The sequence below is a fragment of the Penicillium pulvis genome (assembly GCF_028828015.1).
Source record: "Penicillium pulvis strain IBT 33274 chromosome Unknown contig_7_segment1_segment0, whole genome shotgun sequence".
NCBI classification, from domain to species: domain Eukaryota; kingdom Fungi; phylum Ascomycota; class Eurotiomycetes; order Eurotiales; family Aspergillaceae; genus Penicillium; species Penicillium pulvis.
This window is the reverse complement of record NW_026643079.1, coordinates 87,390-107,197: the sequence shown is the minus strand read 5'-3', so window position 1 is coordinate 107,197 and position 19,808 is coordinate 87,390. Positions and strand designations below refer to the sequence as shown.

General features: G+C 50.4%; 6 protein-coding genes across 6 annotated transcripts; 1 reads left to right on the top strand and 5 right to left on the bottom strand.

Annotated features, from left to right (window-relative positions):
* Positions 1-224: 224 nt before the first annotated feature.
* N7503_007968 (uncharacterized protein) lies at positions 225-3,457 on the bottom strand (the record flags this gene model as incomplete). The annotated part of the gene is made up of 7 exons (XM_057067515.1): positions 225-258; positions 357-770; positions 1,493-1,568; positions 1,623-1,739; positions 1,799-1,973; positions 2,021-2,902; positions 2,951-3,457. 7 exons carry the CDS (start codon positions 3,455-3,457, stop codon positions 225-227), a joined length of 2,205 nt encoding a protein of 734 aa, XP_056918370.1.
* A 1,128-nt stretch (positions 3,458-4,585) lies between these two features.
* N7503_007967 (putative pyruvate dehydrogenase complex, dihydrolipoamide acetyltransferase component) lies at positions 4,586-6,622 on the bottom strand. Its single transcript, XM_057067514.1, has 4 exons — positions 6,271-6,622; positions 6,158-6,207; positions 5,866-6,089; positions 4,586-5,802 (listed from the first exon to the last, which is right to left on the bottom strand). Exons 1-4 carry the CDS (start codon positions 6,579-6,581, stop codon positions 4,738-4,740), a joined length of 1,650 nt encoding a protein of 549 aa, XP_056918369.1. The 5' UTR covers positions 6,582-6,622; the 3' UTR covers positions 4,586-4,737.
* Positions 6,623-7,063: 441 nt separating this feature from the next.
* N7503_007966 (Arf family guanine nucleotide exchange factor SEC7) lies at positions 7,064-13,193 on the top strand (the record flags this gene model as incomplete). The annotated part of the gene is made up of 3 exons (XM_057067513.1): positions 7,064-11,159; positions 11,210-11,576; positions 11,632-13,193. 3 exons carry the CDS (start codon positions 7,064-7,066, stop codon positions 13,004-13,006), a joined length of 5,838 nt encoding a protein of 1,945 aa, XP_056918368.1. The 3' UTR covers positions 13,007-13,193.
* Positions 13,194-13,404: 211 nt separating this feature from the next.
* N7503_007965 (uncharacterized protein) lies at positions 13,405-14,589 on the bottom strand (the record flags this gene model as incomplete). Its single annotated transcript, XM_057067512.1, has 1 exon — positions 13,405-14,589. One exon carries the CDS (start codon positions 14,587-14,589, stop codon positions 13,405-13,407), a length of 1,185 nt encoding a protein of 394 aa, XP_056918367.1.
* Positions 14,590-17,245: 2,656 nt separating this feature from the next.
* N7503_007964 (uncharacterized protein) lies at positions 17,246-17,628 on the bottom strand (the record flags this gene model as incomplete). The annotated part of the gene is made up of 2 exons (XM_057067511.1): positions 17,246-17,338; positions 17,392-17,628. 2 exons carry the CDS (start codon positions 17,626-17,628, stop codon positions 17,246-17,248), a joined length of 330 nt encoding a protein of 109 aa, XP_056918366.1.
* A 1,250-nt stretch (positions 17,629-18,878) lies between these two features.
* N7503_007963 (bifunctional precorrin-2 dehydrogenase/sirohydrochlorin ferrochelatase MET8) lies at positions 18,879-19,657 on the bottom strand (the record flags this gene model as incomplete). The annotated part of the gene is made up of 2 exons (XM_057067510.1): positions 18,879-19,487; positions 19,565-19,657. The coding sequence occupies 2 exons, from the start codon at positions 19,655-19,657 to the stop codon at positions 18,879-18,881; spliced, it is 702 nt and encodes a 233-aa protein (XP_056918365.1).
* Positions 19,658-19,808: the final 151 nt, after the last annotated feature.

Here is a 19,808-nt window from a genome sequence, read left to right as displayed (position 1 = left end):
CTACGCCAGAAAGTGGTCGCTGAGTCGATTTTTGAAAAAAAATGACGGATTGATTCACACCGCATTCGCGTCAAATTGGTATCGTTAAGGCTACTAGTACAAGACCAATAATCCGACTCCGTCCTCTCGCCAAAGGGTACAGAATGCAAGAAAAGCAGGGATGGTATATTAAACAATAAAACTCAAGCCAGGATGAGGTTTAGAACACACTGATATGCGCACCCCTATTTGGTAGGGTACTTGTTCTGTAGGAACCACCTAGACAAAGAGTTAGCACCGTGCAGGTATAGCGATTACACATATACATTGGAGCACACTTAAGTTCTCCGATCATTCAGAGACTCCAGAATACTTACTTGCTGGCAAAGTAGTCCACAACACCGACAGCACCCACGGCACCAGACACAAGGCCGACCAACTCCCACGAAAGCTTGCCTTGGGCATGCTTGTGGTAGGCACCGAAGCCCAGACCAGCTCCGACCAGAGCACCGAGAACGGCGTTGGTGATGTACACGGGGTTACTGGAGTTGGCGTAAAGACTGCTGTTCTTCGCCTTGCGAGCCTTGGCCTTCTTCTCACTGGCCTCACGAACCTTGCGCTCCTCAGCCTCGGCGGCCTCGCGCTCTATCCGCTCAGCCTGTGTAGTTGTCTTGACTTCCTGGTTGATAAAATCGGGGTCGACGGTGTTGACGTGCGGAGAGTCAACGTCAATGAGGGAGGCAGTGCTCTCAGACTCGTCGTGGTAGACACCACCCACGTTGGGAGCGCGGCTGGTTATAGGTTAGCATGCCGCGCGATCTTCACGGTGAAGTTGCGGTGTTTGCGACTTACGCCTGTGAGTTTGGTTAGCTTGAGTTTCTCTGCACTGATGTCACATGCCGTAGTACTTACATCCTCGGGAGTCTGCTTAGGACCCTTGGCAGCAGCGTCGGCGTAAGACATAGCTAATTTGGTGAATAGAGAGGTATTGGTATATGGGTGGTAAAAGGTGGGAGTTGCAAATTTCTGGCGATCGTGACCGAAGATAATGGTTGAGATCAGGCGAGGGGGGAAGTCACTTTATACCAAGGAAACCTTGGAAGCATTGCCGTGTGACATCACGTCATTGATTTGGTGGAGCCATAACCCTACCTGACTATGATGTTATATTATCCCCCTACGATTTCCTTCAGCTGCTGGAATAAATTAAGGTATTTTAATCTTGCATAACCTAAGGAATCAATAAGTTTCTAGTGATTTGTCGGTATAGCTTGACGGAGCGCAAAAGATGCGAACAGCATGACTCGCAGCCACTGACGTGCCTCCCGCTCCGGTCTACCAAACCCGAAACTCGACTGGAACCTTCTTTTGAATTGCTATCTACTACACAGTCTATAAATTTTTATTTACAGTCTACTCCCATGGGAGCTAACTGTAGGAAAGCTTGCAGCTTCCCTTCATGGTACATTATTAGCTGTTGTCACAATTCTTCGCACTGGGGCAACCTACCTACGTTTGCGGCTTGAGAAATCCCCTAAAGTATTTACCAATTTCTCGGTATCGATCGAGACCGATTACGGCGGAAACATCTGCACGAGAGGATTAGTAGTCGCAAAAAGAGACCCGGGTCTGAAGAAACCTACATTGATCAGGGCGGACGATGATCAGGGCCCCTTCTTTGGGGTTGATGCCGAGGGATTCATATGCACGTCCATGGCCATTATTGTAACTCTCATCATCGTAATACATCTTGTGCAGATCTTAAAGGGTGGTAAGTAAACGATCACTAGTTTAATTCAACGAGATTCCGGGGACTTACCTTTTGTCTGATTCTTGCCAGTCACTGGGTAGAAGCATTCAGGAATGTGCTCCAGCTCGATATCATGTCGCTTTCCATGACCAACCACAATGGTCTCAATTAGACTATCAACGTCCTGTGACTTTGGTGTGAACATGTGGACTGGTCCGTCGTGTGAGAACAGGTATTCTCCGAGCTAGAAGACATTAGTATCATCATCTCCAGGTACCCGGGCAGACTCACCGTGTTCAACTTGGTCCGGTTCTCGGAATCTGTGAGATCACCGACAAAGGCCATGACACGCCACCGACCATCTGATTTGAGCGTTGTCATGAGCTGGAGAGGTTTTGAGTCACATAGTCGCACAACCTGCGCACTGGGCAGGCGCATGCCAACCACTACATTCGATGCCAGCTCTGTAGACTCTAAGGCACTGGTAATGGGAGATACATCATATTTGGCTGTGAGACCAGCTGTGTATTTTCCCGCTTGGATGAAGCCTTCCTGGAATTCTGCAGATGTATTGGCTCCGGAGGAGAACAGCTTCGCAAAGTAGCGATCAAAGTTGATCAAATCGATGGCGGTCTTTTCCCGCTCCAGAACGTATGTCTCGAGCAGCGAAGGGCTGGCCAGTCCCGTCAAGACTTCACCAAGCTTCCATCCAATATTGTAACCATCTTGCAGACTAACATTCATACCCTGACCAGCTTTAGGAGAATGGGTGTGGCAAGCATCACCAGCCAAGAAGACTCGATAGTCCTTATGGAAGAAATCGGCATGGCGCTGACCAATCGAGTATGCAGACCACCATACCGTCTCAGCAAATTCAATCTGGTATGGGCTCAAGATCTTCTGTGCCTGATGCTGCAGCTTCTCCAAAGTCACATCCTTTGGATTTGTCCCTGCGGGCAGTTCGGTGTAGAATCTTGTCAGGTTGTTGTTCTCGCCTTCTCGGGGGATAATTAATATATTCCCGTCTTTGGAGCGAATGGCCGACTTCTTGCGGAAATCAGGGAAATTTGTGCGAGGGACCATATCCATCACTCCCCAAACTGCATCGCTACTATCTCCAATCATCTTGTACCCAAGAGCCTTACGAACAACGCTGTGTGCACCATCGCACGCCTATGTGCCGTTAGAAAGGATTATGACCACAAGGAACTCGTTCCTTACCAAGGCATATTTTGCCGCAAACTGCTCTGTCTTCCCGTCCCTTTCCGCAGTCACCATGACAGGATAAGCATCAGGATCTTCAGCAGATGTGCTATCCACCTTGACGTCGGTAACATTATACCCATAATCAATGTGCTGATCATTGTACCTCTGCATCACCTCAATAAGCAATCCATTTATGCGTGCCTGGTTCAAAATAACATGCGGCTGATGCGACAACCCAGGCTGCGTATCAGCCGTCCGACCAGTGCGCTTAATACCCGATCCATCATCTGCCCAAAAGTTGACTTCAAGAACATGGTAAGCCTCACGCAACAACTCCTCGCCAACACCAAAACTCTCGAAAATTTCAACAGTCCGACACTGGACACCATCTGCCTGTCCCATCTTCATGGGGCCATCGCGCCGCTCGAGGATCTTGCATCGAATGCCGTAACGGGCGAGCCAGGTGGCGGCGCAGAGGCCAGCGGAACCACTGCCGCATATGAGAACGTCGAATTTTTCCATCTGGGCTCAGTGGAGATTTTGATCTGAGTGTTCGTGTATGCACGATTTCTACATGCAGGGGATCTCTATTAAGTAGGCTGCAGATGAGGTGTCATGGTCTGGAGTATATGGGTTCTGCGGGGCGTGTAGGGGGATCCACATCGGGAGTGGCCCGAAAAGTCTTTGCCTAGGCTACTTCCTTTTAGCGGGTCATTCTGCAGCAAATCTATGTACTTTGGTTGGAAAACCTATTTTCCCTTCCCGGTCTATCCCCGCCGGCTGCATACCCCGGCACCAAGGCCCCAGGGTTGGTGATTCAGCCATGAAGAGGCTCTGTAGTGGCATTTGTGTAATTTGAAGATATCTACAATGCCGAATTCCGAGCCATTTGATTTTCTCGGAACAGATGCTTGACATCTGCCGGCTGCCGTCGTGCCCGGCGACAAATATATACAATTGCATGCCGAGCTATGCCCGCCCTTCATCACCAATGCCGGAAGGACTTCCATTCCAAATCTATCCTGGTTGACTTGTTCGGAATCTACAACTATGAATTTTTTTTTTATGAGCGAATCAAACCTTGGATTATGTACAACATGTATATTTCAGGTATGTATGAAAATAATTCAGATACTGGATTCACGCTGCAGGGTTGCCCATAGAAGCAGGCCACCTCGGATGGACTATGCCGGCACCCCTGGCCAGGTGCTTAGGTGGGTCAACATCTCAAACAAATCCCAAGATTATCATGCAAATTGTCAACATGGGCCCTTAAAAACCCATTCCAAGGTTTCTATGGATATGCATGGAAATATCAAAACCTTGGAAGCTAACGATGCCTATCTCAAATATTGCCATGGTGAGAAGTAAATTGGAATATGCCCCAGTGGCCCCGGAGGCAGCAGCCCTAGAGTTAACATCATTGGAAAGTGAAGGTTAAGCGTGATGGTATATACCTAAGCCGTCTTCAAAGGTGTTCCGGTCAGTATACCCGCTAGGCACATCAGGGCCTGCATTTGCTCAGCGGTACTTCCATGGACATCCATGGATATAGTTGCCCAGGTGGATCACCCCTGGAGTACCAGTCACATACCTATGTATCCATCTACACACCGGTTTAGACATATTTTGAATGTTGCAAACGAAATGTGGGCTTATAGTACTGGATATGCCTTCAAAAGATGTAGAAAATGGATTGTAGTTGCTAAAATCAAACACAAAAGGACCGATGCGGGTCTAAGGGGGCAAAGGAGATTTTAATACAGATTACAGTAATGTGGGTACTGGAGTCGTGGCAGCTTTTACAGCATAAGCTCAAGAGGGTTCTCAACGACCTTCTTCAACTCCTTGATCCACTCGCCACCAACGGCGCCATCCACGACCTTGTGGTCGAAGCTACCGGTCACGATGATCTGGTCATCCCACTCAGTAACGGTGCCCTCCTCGGTTTCGACGGGAACAGCGACCTTGCGGACGGTGCCGACGGCCAGAATACAGGCCTGAGGAGGGTTGATGATGGCGGTGAAGCGCTCAACGGCGGGGTTCATACCCATGTTGCTGATGGTGAAGGTACCGCCCTGGTACTCCTCGGGCTTGAGCTTGTTCTCGCGAGCACGCTTGCCGAGGTCGCGGACCTGGTTAGAGATGCTAGACAGACCCAGAGCGTGAGCACCCTTGACGATAGGGGTGATCAGGCCGGAGGGGGTGGCGACGGCGACACTGATATCGGCGGACTTGTGCTCGCGGATGACGACCTGGCCGTCGACCTCAATCCAGCTAGAGTTGACCTGGGGAACCTTCAGGAGAGCGGAAGCACAGGCCTTGATCAGGAAGTCGTTGACGGACAACTTGTACTTGCCATCGGCGGAGGCGTTCAAGGCCTGGCGGAGCTTGAGGAGCTTGGTGACCGACAGGGTGGTGGACACGAAGTAGTGGGGGTTCTCCTGCATAGACTGCTTCAAGCGGTTGGCAATGGTCTTGCGCATGGAGCTGACGGGGATGTCCTCGTAGGCGGGGCCAGCGGCGGCGGAGGCGCTGGGCTTGTACTTCTCGACATCCTCCTTGGTGACCACACCACCCCGGCCAGTACCCTTGAGGGCCTTGATCGGGACGCCCTTCTCAAGGGCGAGAGCCTTGGCGGCGGCGGAGATGGAAGGCTCACGATCCAGGGAAGGCTGGAGCTTCTCATCGGAGTACTCGGGCTCAATAGCGGCGGGCTCCGCCGAGGGGGCCGGAGCCGACGGCTCAGCGCTCTTGGGCTCCTCCTTCTTCTCGGGGGCTGGAGCAGCCTTGTCACCAGCATCCTCCAGGGAGAAGGACTCGAAGGCAGAGACATCGGCACCCTCCTCAACAAGAACGGCAATGGGCTGTTGATAGGGGAAAGCAGGTTAGATTCGGAATTCCGAGGGGAAGCTCGGGAAATTTCTTACCGAGCCGACAGGGACCTCCTTCTCGCCAGACTCCTTCAGGACCTTGGCGAGGACGCCCTCATCCTGAAACTCGAAGTCCATCTGGGCCTTATCGGTCTCAATCTCGACCAGGACATCACCGGGCTGGAGGCTGTCACCGGCCTTCTTCTGCCACGCGCCAACATTTCCAGCGGTCATTGTCGGGGACAGCGCCGGCATGCTGATAATGGTGTGAGGAGGGAAGGCTATATAATCATCATAGGTTAGAAGATATGGATACGAAGGATTCGTCGAGGATTTCATGCGGCCATACACTTGGATGCATAATAGCGGGAGAGAGCGGAGATGGAAGGCAATTGAGTTCTGCGCGCGAAAAACCATCAGTATCATTTCATGAAAAGCCCAAATCCATCCCATGGCACATACTGCAGGACTTCCTGGAACTTGTAGGCGGCCTGGGGACGGCGCATGGGGGTGGCGCCCCGGATCATGAACATGGCGCTGGGAGTGCGCATTCTGGCGGCGGCAGCAACCATTTTAGCGGGAATTGCCGGCGATTGTGAAATCAAAAAGGCCCTCGACGCTGAGATGAGGAATAACAAAGAATGTCCAACGCGGAGGTGAGGACGTGGAGGGCCGGAGATGAGGAGTTGGGGAGAAGAAAGATGGCCTCTAAGCGGGAAACTTTTCGTTGAGCTCCTAACAGCCTTCGGTGAACCACTCGAGCGCCGGAACATTGAGAGTCATGTGATGTCATGTGACTTAATCAGGAATTTGTAAACTTGCCATTTATCTGTTCCTGATGGTCTATGTTCAGGGCAGACATGCAGATTATGGTACTTCTTTTGGGCAAGCTTTTATTCCGTCTACTCCCTATTCCATTTAATCTTTTTTCAAGGGGGTTTAAAGTGTATATTGTTCATCGGCTTATCACTGCTTGATACGGAGTACATATTCCCAGAACGGGCAGGCACGGTCGGTAGGGTCACGTGCAGGAACGCGACCCGGATCACATAAGCAGCGTTCAGTCCCATTATGTAAGTGTTATTTAGCGTGGCTGAGTGTTCTCGGTCTAAACTCGATTCGGAGAGAAGAGAACACGCAGCGCCCCCATATGCTTGCTCCATAGCATCCCGCTTCCCAGCTCTCACAGCGAATTATCCCCGTTCGATGTCCTTGATCTAATTACAGATCGCCTCCGCCTGGAGTCTCCATGACAATGGCGGACGTCGACCCTGGCTCTGAGCCAATTCATCAACCTGTAACCGACTCCGGGAAGCCTCCCGTGGATACTACTACCGAATCTCCCACGGCATTCAACCCAGACAAGCCGAACCTATCCGAGGCAACAGAATGGCAAGAAGTGACGGGAAAAGTACATGAGGAGGTGGACAAGGAAGAAGAAGAACCCCAAAATGAGGAAGAACAGGAGCAAAAGCCCGAGGTTCCGCCAAAGGATACTTCGGACAACACAACAGAACCCGAAACACCTAAGCTCGAAGACGGACCACCGGAAATCCAGGAACACAAACCCAGCGAGGACAATGAACGAGACTCAAGAATGCGATCTGACTCCCGGTCCACCACCGCCACTTTCGCGACGGCACGGGGAGGTGCGGTCAGTTCAGCCGTCTTCATTGTGACAGCTCTAGATAGCATTGCTGCCTCGCGTGAAGCTCGGAGGAACAAGGAGTTGGATGATTCTGTTCAGATCGCTTTGAGCAACATCAAGTCAGATCGTATTGACCCGGAAGTCATCTTTCGCCCACTGCACCTGGCAAGCAAGACTCTCAGCGTGCCCCTCCAGGTGACAGCGCTGGATTGCATTGGAAAGCTTATCTCGTACTCCTACTTCGCATTTCCTTCCGCCGAATCACAAAACGACGCCAACCCTGAACAATCACCTCTGATCGAGCGAGCCATTGATGCAATTTGTGATTGTTTCGAGAACGAAGCCACCCCCAATGAGATCCAGCAGCAGATCATTAAGTCGTTGCTGGCAGCGGTCTTGAATGACAAGATTGTGGTACATGGAGCTGGTCTCCTGAAAGCCGTTCGCCAGATTTACAACATCTTCATTTATTCCAAATCTAGTCAAAACCAGCAAATTGCGCAGGGTTCCCTGACACAGATGGTGAGCACAGTCTTTGACCGAGTACGAGTTCGGTTGGATTTGAAAGAACTTCGAACTCGTGAAGTCGACCGTGTTGCAAATGGGTTGGATGCGACATCAAGCGATCAAGGGCAAATTTCGGAGGCTGCTTCGGTCTCAGTTGCAGACCAGGCAGATCAGCCGGATCAACCAGTCACCAAGGAGCCAACTGCTGAGAAGCTCACCCTCCAGAGCTTCGAATCGCCCAAGGAAGTGACCGGCGTAAATGACAATGCGCCAACTACAGTTACCCGTGCGAAAGCCGCGCGCTCCTCAACTCGCTCTATTTCCGGCATACCTGAAGATCGCGAGGATGATGGCTCCGCTGAGGACGATGTGGATGAGGTCTATGTTAAGGATTCGTTTCTAGTATTCCGGGCCCTTTGCAAGCTGAGCCACAAGGTTCTTGGCCATGAGCAACAGCAAGATCTTAAGTCCCAAAACATGCGGTCGAAACTCCTTTCGCTGCATCTCATCCACTACCTGATCAATAATCATACCAACACATTTACCTCTCCTCTGGCTGCTATTAGGAACAGCTCGACAAGCCCAGAGGCCATGACACTCCTCCAGGCTGTACGACCGCACCTTTGCTTGAGCTTGAGCCGAAACGGTTCCAGCTCGGTTCCTCATGTGTTCAAGGTCTGCAGTGAGATCTTTTGGTTGATGCTCACGCATTTGAGAGTTATGATGAAGAAGGAGATTGAAGTTTTCATGAAGGAAATCTACCTGGCTATTCTTGAGAAGCGGGCTGCTCCTTCATTTCAAAAACAATATTTCATGGAAATCCTGGAGCGATTAGGTGGTAATCCCCGGGCTTTGGTTGAAATTTACCTTAACTATGACTGTGACCGCACTGCCTTGGAGAATATCTTCCAAAACCTCATTGAACAGTTATCACGACATGCTAGCGTGCCGGTTGTCACCAGTATTGCGCAGCAGCAGCAATTCCAGGAGAGCCACACCAAGATGTCTAGTATTGGAGCTGAATGGCATCAGCGCGGAACACTCCCTCCATCTCTCACTACCGCTAATATCGCCCCTCCACCGCAGCCAGCCGTTCCGAATTTGCCATCGGAGTATGTTCTGAAGCAGCAGGCTCTCGAATCTCTCGTAGAGATCCTCCGGTCTCTTGACAACTGGGGAGCACAACGCCCTGATAACCAGCCCACTCAAGATCCCATCGACTCCAAGTCAATGGACCACCCCCGGGAGTCTTTGGATACCAGTGTTCTTATTTCTCCACGTCCTGATGCTGTTGATGGACTTGCCACTGGCCGGTCCACGCCCGTGCCTGATGATGATCCCAACCAGATTGAAAAGGTCAAGCAGCGCAAGATCGCCCTGATGAATGCTATCCAGCAATTCAATTTCAAGCCCAAGCGTGGTATCAAGCTTTTCCTTCAAGAAGGATTCATCCCTTCAGATTCTCCTGAAGACATTGCAAGCTTCTTCCTTCGCAATGACCGTCTGGACAAGGCCATGCTGGGTGAATACCTGGGTGAGGGTGATGCCGAAAACATTGAGATCATGCATCACTTTGTGGACCAAATGGAGTTCGCCAAGCGTCGTTTCGTGGATGCTCTGCGGTCGTTCTTGCAGCATTTCCGTCTACCCGGCGAGGCCCAAAAGATTGATCGATTCATGCTTAAGTTTGCGGAACGGTATACAACTCAAAACCCCAACGCATTCGCCAACGCCGACACTGCTTATGTGCTTGCCTACTCTGTCATCATGCTCAACACCGATCAACACAGTACCAAGATCAAGGGCCCGCGGATGACCAAGGAGGATTTCATCAAGAACAATCGCGGAATAAACGATAATCAAGACTTGCCATCTGAGTACCTGATATCCATTTATGACGAAATTGCTACCAATGAAATCGTTCTGGATACTGAACGGGAGCACGCTGCAAATGTCGGGATTCAACCCTCTGCTCCAACTGGCCTAGCTCGAGCTGGGCAAGTGTTTGCAACCGTTGGTCGTGATATCCAGGGAGAAAAGTACGCCCAAGCATCCGAAGAGATGGCTAACAAGACTGAGCAACTGTATCGTTCCCTAATCCGGGCTCAACGTAAAACAGCTGTCCGTGATGCCCTTTCGCGCTTCACCATTGCTACATCAGTTCGGCATGTCGGCTCGATGTTCAATGTCACCTGGATGTCCTTTTTGTCTGGACTGTCGGCGCCAATGCAGGATACCTCAAACATTGAGTCCATTCGGTTATGCATGGAAGGACTCAAGCTGTCGATTCGTATCAGCTGTGCCTTTGATTTGGAGACTCCTCGGGTAGCCTTCGTCACTGCCCTAGCCAAGTTCACCAACCTCGCGAATGTCAAGGAAATGATGCCTAAGAACTTCGAGGCCCTGAAAGCAATTCTTGATATCGCAACTACGGAAGGAAATCATCTGCGTACCTCCTGGCGCGATATCTTGACTTGCGTCAGTCAACTTGATCGTCTGCAATTGCTGAGCGATGGTGTAGACGAGGGCTCACTGCCAGATGTCTCTCGGGCACCGACTGCAGCGGATACCCCGCGCAAATCCATGCAAAGCACTCGCAGCAAAACTCGCGCACGCTCTGTCCATGGCCCCTTGGCTTTCCGTATGGATATTGCCATAGAGAGCCGGTCGGCAGACATGGTTCGCAGCGTGGACCGGATTTTTACCAACACTGCAAACCTCTCACATGAGGCTATCATTGATTTTGTCCGTGCACTGAGCGAGGTGAGCTGGCAAGAAATCCAGTCCTCAGGGCAGAGTGACTCCCCGAGGACATACAGTCTCCAGAAGCTGGTCGAGATCAGTTACTACAACATGACCCGGGTCAGGATTGAGTGGTCTAAGATTTGGGAGGTTTTGGGTCAACACTTCAACCAGGTTGGCTGCCACACCAACACTACTGTTGTTTTCTTTGCCCTAGACTCGCTCCGACAGCTATCAATGCGTTTCATGGAAATTGGCGAACTTCCTGGTTTCAAGTTCCAGAAGGACTTCCTCAAGCCTTTTGAGCATGTTATGGCGAACAGCACTACCGCTTCCGTCAAAGATATGATCCTCCGTTGTTTGATCCAGATGATCCAAGCTCGTGGTGATAACATCCGGTCTGGATGGAAAACCATGTTTGGCGTTTTTACAGTTGCAGCGCGAGAGCCCTATGGTAAGTTACGTTTCCCAAAAAGCATATACAAGTACTAACAAGATGGACAGAGGGGATTGTGAACATGGCTTTTGACCATGTTACCCAAATTTACAACACCCGTTTCGGAATTGTGATAACCCAGGGTGCCTTTGCAGACCTCATTGTCTGTCTCACTGAGTTTTCCAAGAACTCCAAGTTCCAGAAAAAGTCACTGCAGGCTATTGAGACTCTCAAGTCTACAGTCACCAAGATGCTGCGCACTCCCGAATGTCCACTTTCCCACCGTGGCGGACCTGCGCCTAACTTCCAGGAGGAGGGAACCAACCTTGCCAAGCAACTTACTCGCCAGTCCCAAGAAGAGCAGTTCTGGTATCCGATCTTGATCGCGTTCCAGGACGTGCTTATGACTGGCGATGACCTCGAAGTCCGATCACGGTATGTTTCACACATCTGCTTTGTCCTTGGATACACTAGCTAATAACATTCTCAGCGCACTTACATACCTCTTTGAGACATTGATTCGACATGGTGGTGACTTCCCGCGTGCTTTCTGGGACGTTCTTTGGCGCCAACTTCTCTGCCCCATCTTTGTGGTTCTGCAGTCCAAGTCCGAAATGTCCAAGGTTCCCAACCACGAGGATCTCTCTGTTTGGTTGTCCACTACCATGATTCAGGCTTTGCGGAACATGATCACTCTCTTCACCCACTATTTTGATGCACTAGAATACATGCTGGGCCGATTCTTGGAGCTCCTGACCCTGTGTATCTGCCAGGAGAATGACACGATCGCACGCATTGGCAGCAATTGCTTGCAGCAGCTGATTTTGCAAAATGTCTCCAAGTTCCAGCAGGAGCACTGGACTCAGATTGTTGGGGCCTTTGTTGAGCTTTTCAATAAGACCACCGCATATGAACTCTTCACAGCAGCGGCCTCCATGACCAAAATGACGGAAACTGCCACGAATGGTGATGTTCAGGCTGCCGAGGCCGCCGCAGCCTTGCCATCCATAGGGGACCTACCTGACGCTCTGCAAGCCAATGGATCTCAGAGTACGGCATCGCTCCAAGACTCGGGCGATGCACCCGCTCAAAGCGAGGCTCGCGCTGAGCTTGAGGACTACCGGCCCCAGGCGGATTCACAGCAACAACCAGCTGCTGTCACAGTGGCACGACGTCGGTTCTTCAACCGTATCATCACGAATTGTGTTCTCCAGCTTCTGATGATTGAAACTGTTCACGAGCTCTTTTCCAACGACACTGTCTACGCCGAAATTCCTAGTCCTGAGTTGTTGCGACTGATGGGCTTGCTCAAAAAGAGTTACCAGTTTGCCAAGAAGTTCAATGAGGACAAGGAACTGCGCATGCAGCTCTGGCGCCAAGGCTTCATGAAGCAGCCTCCGAACCTTCTGAAGCAGGAGAGCGGTAGTGCGGCAACCTACGTCCACATTCTCTTCCGTATGTATCATGATGAGCGCGACGAGAGGAAGAGCAGCCGCGCCGAGACCGAGGCAGCACTCATCCCTCTCTGTGCAGATATCATCCGTAGCTTCGTTCGCCTTGATGAGGAGACCCAGCACCGCAATATCGTGGCCTGGCGACCCGTAGTTGTGGATGTCATCGAGGGATATAATAACTTCCCCCAAGAAGGATTCGATAAGAACATCGAGATCTTCTACCCCCTGGGTGTTGAGCTTTTGAGTCGTGACCTTAACCCGGAAATCCGCGTCGCATTACAGGCCCTTCTGCGCCGTATCGGTGAGGTCCGACTAGGCGTTGCTCCGCCCAACCCATTGGATGCCCCGATCAGCCCGCGCAGCTCCGTCTCCCAGAAGACTCCTCGTCGTGACAGCCGAGCTGCTGAATGATGATTTTGGTGTTATCTTGGGATATCCCACCCTTTTGTGATATACGGGTGACCCGTGGCGTTTTATTCTCTCTTGATTTGTCTAGCCTCTTTCGTTCAGATTTTGTTGTCACTTGTTGCCTACGGGCTTGGCAGTTGTTTTGTGTTCTAGAGATGCATAGCTGTATTGTATAAGACAAAATTCCTTCTCACTCTTTTCCAATCTTCAATTAATGGCCTTCTACTACTTAGCTTCCTGTTTCCGTATGACCACAGCATTTTCCAACGGATGGACTTGTAGCAAAATAAAACCGTCTATTGTGAACTTGAAATATAGGTCGAATGACTGATGAGGTACTAATCACTCCTGGATTGATTTCAATTGCTAAAGTCATACCACAAAGCCTGTATAGCTTGCTATCAACAAGGCTGAAACAACCGGAGTCTTGATTCCCCACCCTCATAACCAATAAGCCAGTTCTTAACCTCTCGTCGTCGAACTCTGGCATGCTGTCCTGGATCCGGATCACCATTGTCACGATGCTCCTGCGCTGCTTTTACAGCCCACCCAATAACCCCATCAGGTAGTGTTTTAAGCGCCTCCCGCCCTCCACGACGCGTGAATCCTAATTTGCAAGCATACACAATTGACAGCACCACTAGCCCGATAAACAATCCCGCCACGATTAATACTAGCGCCTCAATGACCGTGGGCACATTAGTCGCAAAGACAATACACCCCTGTGTCTGGTCCCCATCCTGCGCTGGAAGGGACAGAAGCATATTATTTCCCCCATATACCATTGTCATTGTGTTAAGGAGAATGGCCAGCTCAAGCGCTGGGTCAGAAACGGACGGCGTGCCGGTACCGTAGTACATCAGGCCCTGGAAGAGGGTCTTCCAGTTCTCAAGTGCAATTGTAGTGTTCATCGCTCCGGTAATTGTCTCCGCGCGAACGGCATTCATGCTGCAGGACAGTGGGAGCATGGTGACGTTATCATCGTAAGGTGAGGCGTTGGTCTGGATTGCCGCGCGCACGTCCCAAGTACCCGTAGAAGAGCTTTCTGTGTCGAGACTTGCGGAGCTGCTCCACGTAACGAAGTGATTGTAATATTCGCCAAAGGCAGAGTACTCGCCGGTTGGGTCAGGATAGAGTAAATCCTGCTCAATCAGGTCTGCGGATAATTCTGCCATGTTATAGGCGGCGCTATATGTGCGAGTCGCGTCTGTCGAGCAGACCCAAGTGCCCATAATATCCTGTGTGTCGGGACAGAAAGTGACATCCTGATTGACCTTGGCGTATATACCAACGGCACAGGTGTTGTTGAGGCTGAAGTATTGTGAATTATGAGCAACGATGTACGGCATCCCGTTCGACGGAGGCGCAGTTAACAGATAAGGTCCGGTGGTGTTAAGAACCAACCCTTCCCCGAACGGACACCGAGACTTGATTGGAACTTGGGTGACGAGGTTTGCGGTCAGCAAGTCAGTGATCTTGGACAGTGCGAACAAGATCACCATCGCACTGTACCCAAGGGCTCCGCCGGGAAGCTGGCGAAGCTGGTATACCATTTTCAAAAGGTCGAAGCCTTGCTGCCAGCCCATGACCGTGTGGGCACGGATGCTGCTATGTTGTATGATTTTAAGCTGGGATCTAGACTGCAAGACACCGCTAGCCAACCAGGCGACCAGACTGATGACTATTAAAAAATAGGCTCTAAGCACTAGGCGAGTGTTGCCGGACGATATGTCCGTTAATATCATGTTGGTGTTGATATGGGATCGGCTGAAACTGTATGATTAATTCTGGACGTAGAAAAACACAGACACTGCTGGCGTGGTCGCTATTTGAAACCCTCCATCGTGATAGATAGGCTGATAACGAGAGAAGGGCGTTGAGGGCCAAAAAGGCCGAGTCGACATCTCATACTGTGGCGGTTAGAGAAACGAAAATATTGACATACTCAGGACATCTCTGCCGAGAACGAGGTCATGCACAGCCAAGCAAGCCACTTCTCATGGGCAGTGCTTGTCTAGAAAACATTGGGGGTAAAAATGGGCGATGGGTAAGAACTGGCGACAGGTCAGGAACTTCGCAGGATACGAGAAACCCATCGCTCGTGTTCAAAGCGGAGTGAGTGGTCGGGATTTAACGCCACCAAAGACCCTGAGACCCCTGGATCTTGCATCTTCCAGCCGCAATGCGAACCTTGGAACCGACCGAGTTCCTTTATCAAATATGACTACAGTAGCAGGAGATCAAGGTTTAGAGAAAGTTTCGAGTCGTAATTAAATTAATCAAATATCTACTATAGCACTAGAAATAATCCTACAGCTATGACACGTCTCATTCGAATAGAACGCACTAGAGCCTGCTCTCCTGGCCCTATTCATGACCTTATGATTGCCATTATCAAGGAAACCGCAAAAAGCGCCAACTGTGTGGATTTCCACCGAACCTAGCAGGGTTCAGTATGAATGGTCGAAACTTGAACGAATAGACTTACACTTGGAGATGCCGAATTCGTCTGGATAATGCTTGTTAGCGACCGACATTAAAGAAAAGGGCTTTTGACTTACCGACTGGCCCGTTGTAGTTGAAAGAGGTGAAGTGCCCGTTGCTGTCTTTGTCGCACCCGAAGTAGCAGTCACCACTCCAGTTACTACTGTCTCGGCATGTGTACTTGTCAAAGCGACAGTCGTACTCGCAGGTCCCGCGATATTAGAGCAGAACCCATTCAACCTACTAGCAAATGGGTAATACGTCGGATGAGCCGCACTACCCGATGAAACACATTTGCTCGCATACGCATCGAACGCGGATGCGTCATCACTCCCACTGGAGTCGTGGCACAGACAGCTGGCGAGCTCGGTGGCGATGGGGCCGGTGGTGTAGATCGATCCGGAAGGAAACAGACTCGGGCTTGCCGTTGAACATGTATAGATCACTTCGACCACGCTAGCACAGGGGTTGTCGCTGCCACTTTCACTATTACTGTCGCTGGTTGAGCCACTGCTTCCGTGTACCCAATTATACAGGCACGTAGCTGGATCGGAAGAGCTACAGCAATTCTTTGGATCAAGGCCCATTTCTGGGCAGGTGCCGGTGGTTGCAGGGTAGCCATAGCAGAACTCTTGTGCGCAATCCTCTATGCTTCTGTCAGGGTCCATTGTATGCGGGTTTGGAACGGATTAAACCTTGTGACACCTACGTCCCTCAACACTGGCAAGCCAGTTGCAAGTCTTGAGTGAATTGTCACAATTCTGCTCAAGGAAATAGGCGTTTTCACCAGTGCTCATCTTGACGATTCAACCTTGGAAGATGAGAATGGAATAAATAGAAACCTTTGTACTGGCGATGTAGACTCAGGCACTTGAGAGATTTAGGAGATGGGGGAGGACTAGATTGCCATGCATATATATAGTGATACAGCCCTCATGTCGGCAATATTGGAATGCTTTGAATTGAGTTTTGTGGCAAGGTCTGGGCAAGACGTATAAGCAATAGAAGTGGTATCGGCTGCCGAGAAATACGATCGAATTCCACCATCGAGCCAAGTCTCGGCAAAGGCTTGATTTCGGGTGATTGGTGCAATCGGTGAAATTGATCAAACTCTCGCTTAACAATCTCGGCCTATCAATTTCTGTGTCTGAGCTCAGAAACCTACGCAGTGAGGAACGCGCAAGCCAGATGATGCTGTTGAGCTGTACAGAACGGTTAGCTAAAACCACACGAGTACCCAAATAAGGCCGGATCTGCAGAGACATCCCTTGTGGATAGGCGATCGACACAAAGCTGAAAAGAGATTCTTCGGGAGTATTTGAAGCATCTTGGTGGTCGTAGTGTATTCACCAGCTCTAACCTCCCTTACTACATTCCATACACATTCGATGAAGACAAATGCCAACATATATCCTCACTTGCCCACAAGTTCTTCTCATCTTCTTATGGACTTTTCTATTGACTGAATGATTTTTCTATTAGCTTTGATAGACACTTAGCTGTCTATTCTTCAAGGTTCGTTTGCCTGATCAAAACACCACTCTCAGCTACCACCAACAGGCTATAGCTTCTCGCCCCGGTCGGTCTGTCACTATCCTGTAGTCACGATGTCTCTTATTCGCTAAGAGTAATACCCTTCGCTGCGGGAATCGCCTTTGCGGGGATCACAATGCCGGTGATTAGATAATTGCGGACAACGAAATACTCCATCAACAGCCCCATGACCAAAAACGGGGCAATCGGGCGCAGTAAAGGCTTTTATCTGAGGTCGGATGTGTAGAGGACAGATAGGAACAGGTAGATTATGCGCACAACGATGAATGGGCTACCAAAACCCATAGCTTTGAGGATCTGAAACTTGTTAACAACGTCAGCAAAGACAGATTAAAGGTGGCATCACGAACCATCCGACTTGTCTTTGAAACCGGGGAGTATTGGGTCCAGAAATAAGCCTGAATGGCCAACAAGATGGCAGCAAAGGCCACGACGATGCTGTAGCCAGCTTTGACCAATTCAAGCCCAATAAGAGCATCACCTGTATCGTCACTTCCCTCCAAGGCTCCACCCGCGACAGTCAGAGACATGCCCACCAGGAACAGCAGGCGAGCAAAACACAAGCCTTGGCTGATTCGGGGACTCATTTTTTGCTCGATTGCTGGGCTTGACGGATTAAGGACTTTGTGAGTGATGTGCGGATATCGCCAGATCTGTGTACTGGCCTCTCAATTACATGATGCGAATGTAACCCGTGGTCGCTGCAATTAAGGGGAACACACCGGGATTGAGAAGAATGGCCGCCGCAATCATCACTCCAGTGCTTGGTTCCTGCTCTGAAATGATCACCACTGCTCCTGCACCTATACGGACTGGACACACAGATCAGATCAGTTGGCGAGAATCAACTGTGGTGAAGGTCACTTGCTGGTCGAAAAAAACATCAGGGTAATCCATGCCATGCGAGGTCTCTTGTGTTTGTAGCATGCAAGATAGATCGACAGTAAAGCCACAGTCCCAATCCGGAACCTAGATTCTATACGCCTTGCAACGCAACACCTCCACTGACTTGTTTGACTCCCTCTAGATGGAGCAGCCCTGGGCAGAATATCCGAAGTCATTACTTGATCGCGTGACCGATTACTTCGCCCATGCTCCTGGGATCCTGGAGCGTGTTAGAACACTACCCTTCTTGAATGCCAATCAACGACTCAACTTGCTTTATAGCATGGTCCATGAATGCTGGCAGGTTGACCAACACTTGGAAGTCATACACGATGAGATGCAAAAGAGCAGTCAGGTTCCCTATACTGGCCAATGCCTTCTCAGCAAAGGATTTTGGCTCATGATGATCCTCTCGCCGGTCTTTTTCCAATAGTTCTTTGTTTTGCAGATATTCAAACCGCCAGAACACTTACATTTTTATGGGCCACACGGACTATACTCTGGACGGGCCTACACGTTCTATACAACTATTCCAAACTACTTGCAACTGGGAGCTGCAGTTCTATCAATGACGAGAATAATCTACCTCCTCTTGGCCACTGCGAAGACTACATTTCCATAGCCTGTCATGTCTGTCAGTCTGTGGAATATTTTCTGCAAGATGAGATGCTGCTGGCGGGACCAATAACAGTCAGTCCGGCGCTTGGCATTGTCCTTGACAGTCTACAGCAAGGATATCATCCTCAGGAAGTTGCGTGGCTTCGAGCAACGCTGGATGTGGCCCGACGGAAAGGTTTGCGGGCACTGGAATATGTCACATAATGTCAGCCTCAAGAGTCAGGTAATCATGAACATACCGAGGTATCTGCCTAGGTGCTCGATCCATGAATAGTCTAGTGAAGGGTCGTGTATCATGTTATTTGGTATATACAGGCATGTGTACATTCAATTTTTATTTGCGCACTTCCTGGAGGGTGGGCACATTGCCTGGCCGGTATTGAGATAGCAGTCCATCCATATCTTGTTCGGTCATCTCCACCAAGTCGTCCAGACTCCATGATTCACAGACCGCCGACATCCACTTCATTCTCTTCGGCCCTTCCTCCTGTTCCGGTGCGACATCTCGGAGCTTCTTGCGTAGCTTTCCGACATTGGTAATAGCAGCTCCCATGTTGGATGGTAGAGTCGCTGCGATCTTCTTGCGCACGATGCTAGCCAATTTCGGGCCATTGCCATTTGTGCTGACCATAATCTGGAGGGGACCGTCCCGGTGCATGCTTCCAAAGTAAAAGTCGCACTCGGGGGGAACATCCGCGATGTTGGCTGGGATCCGCTTCTCCTTGCAGAGCTTCCATACTTGTGTTGAGGCTTCCGGGTCATCAATCGCGCACAGCACCATATCCGCATCGTCCAAGTCGGAGGGTTCGAAATTGCGATCGACATGGGTGACTTGTTTCTCGGCGACTCGGTAGGCAACTTCTTCGTTCAGTCCACTAGCCGGGCAGACGACGGTGACGCGGGCGTCGGCGTCTAGAGCGTGGAGGATGCGCCCCGCGGCGACCTAAGATAAAGCTGTAAGCAATCTAATATGCAATGGTGGAGAGCTTTGGTCAAGCTCCCCGATAGGTAGGAACTCACTTCACCCCCTCCTACTACTAACACATGCTTCTCTCTGATCTGCCAGGCCAAAATCAATGAGCCTCCACCTTGGACTTCGGGAAACTTCGACATCTTTTCGAAAGCGGGTGAGTGATAACCCATTGAAGAGTCATTTGCACAACGATAAGACGTGGGGCATACGGTCACCCGTACGGACCACCTGCGCAGTCACTAGTTTTTTTCTCCGTCGCTTTTTCGTTTCTTTCTTTCTTCTCTTTTTTCC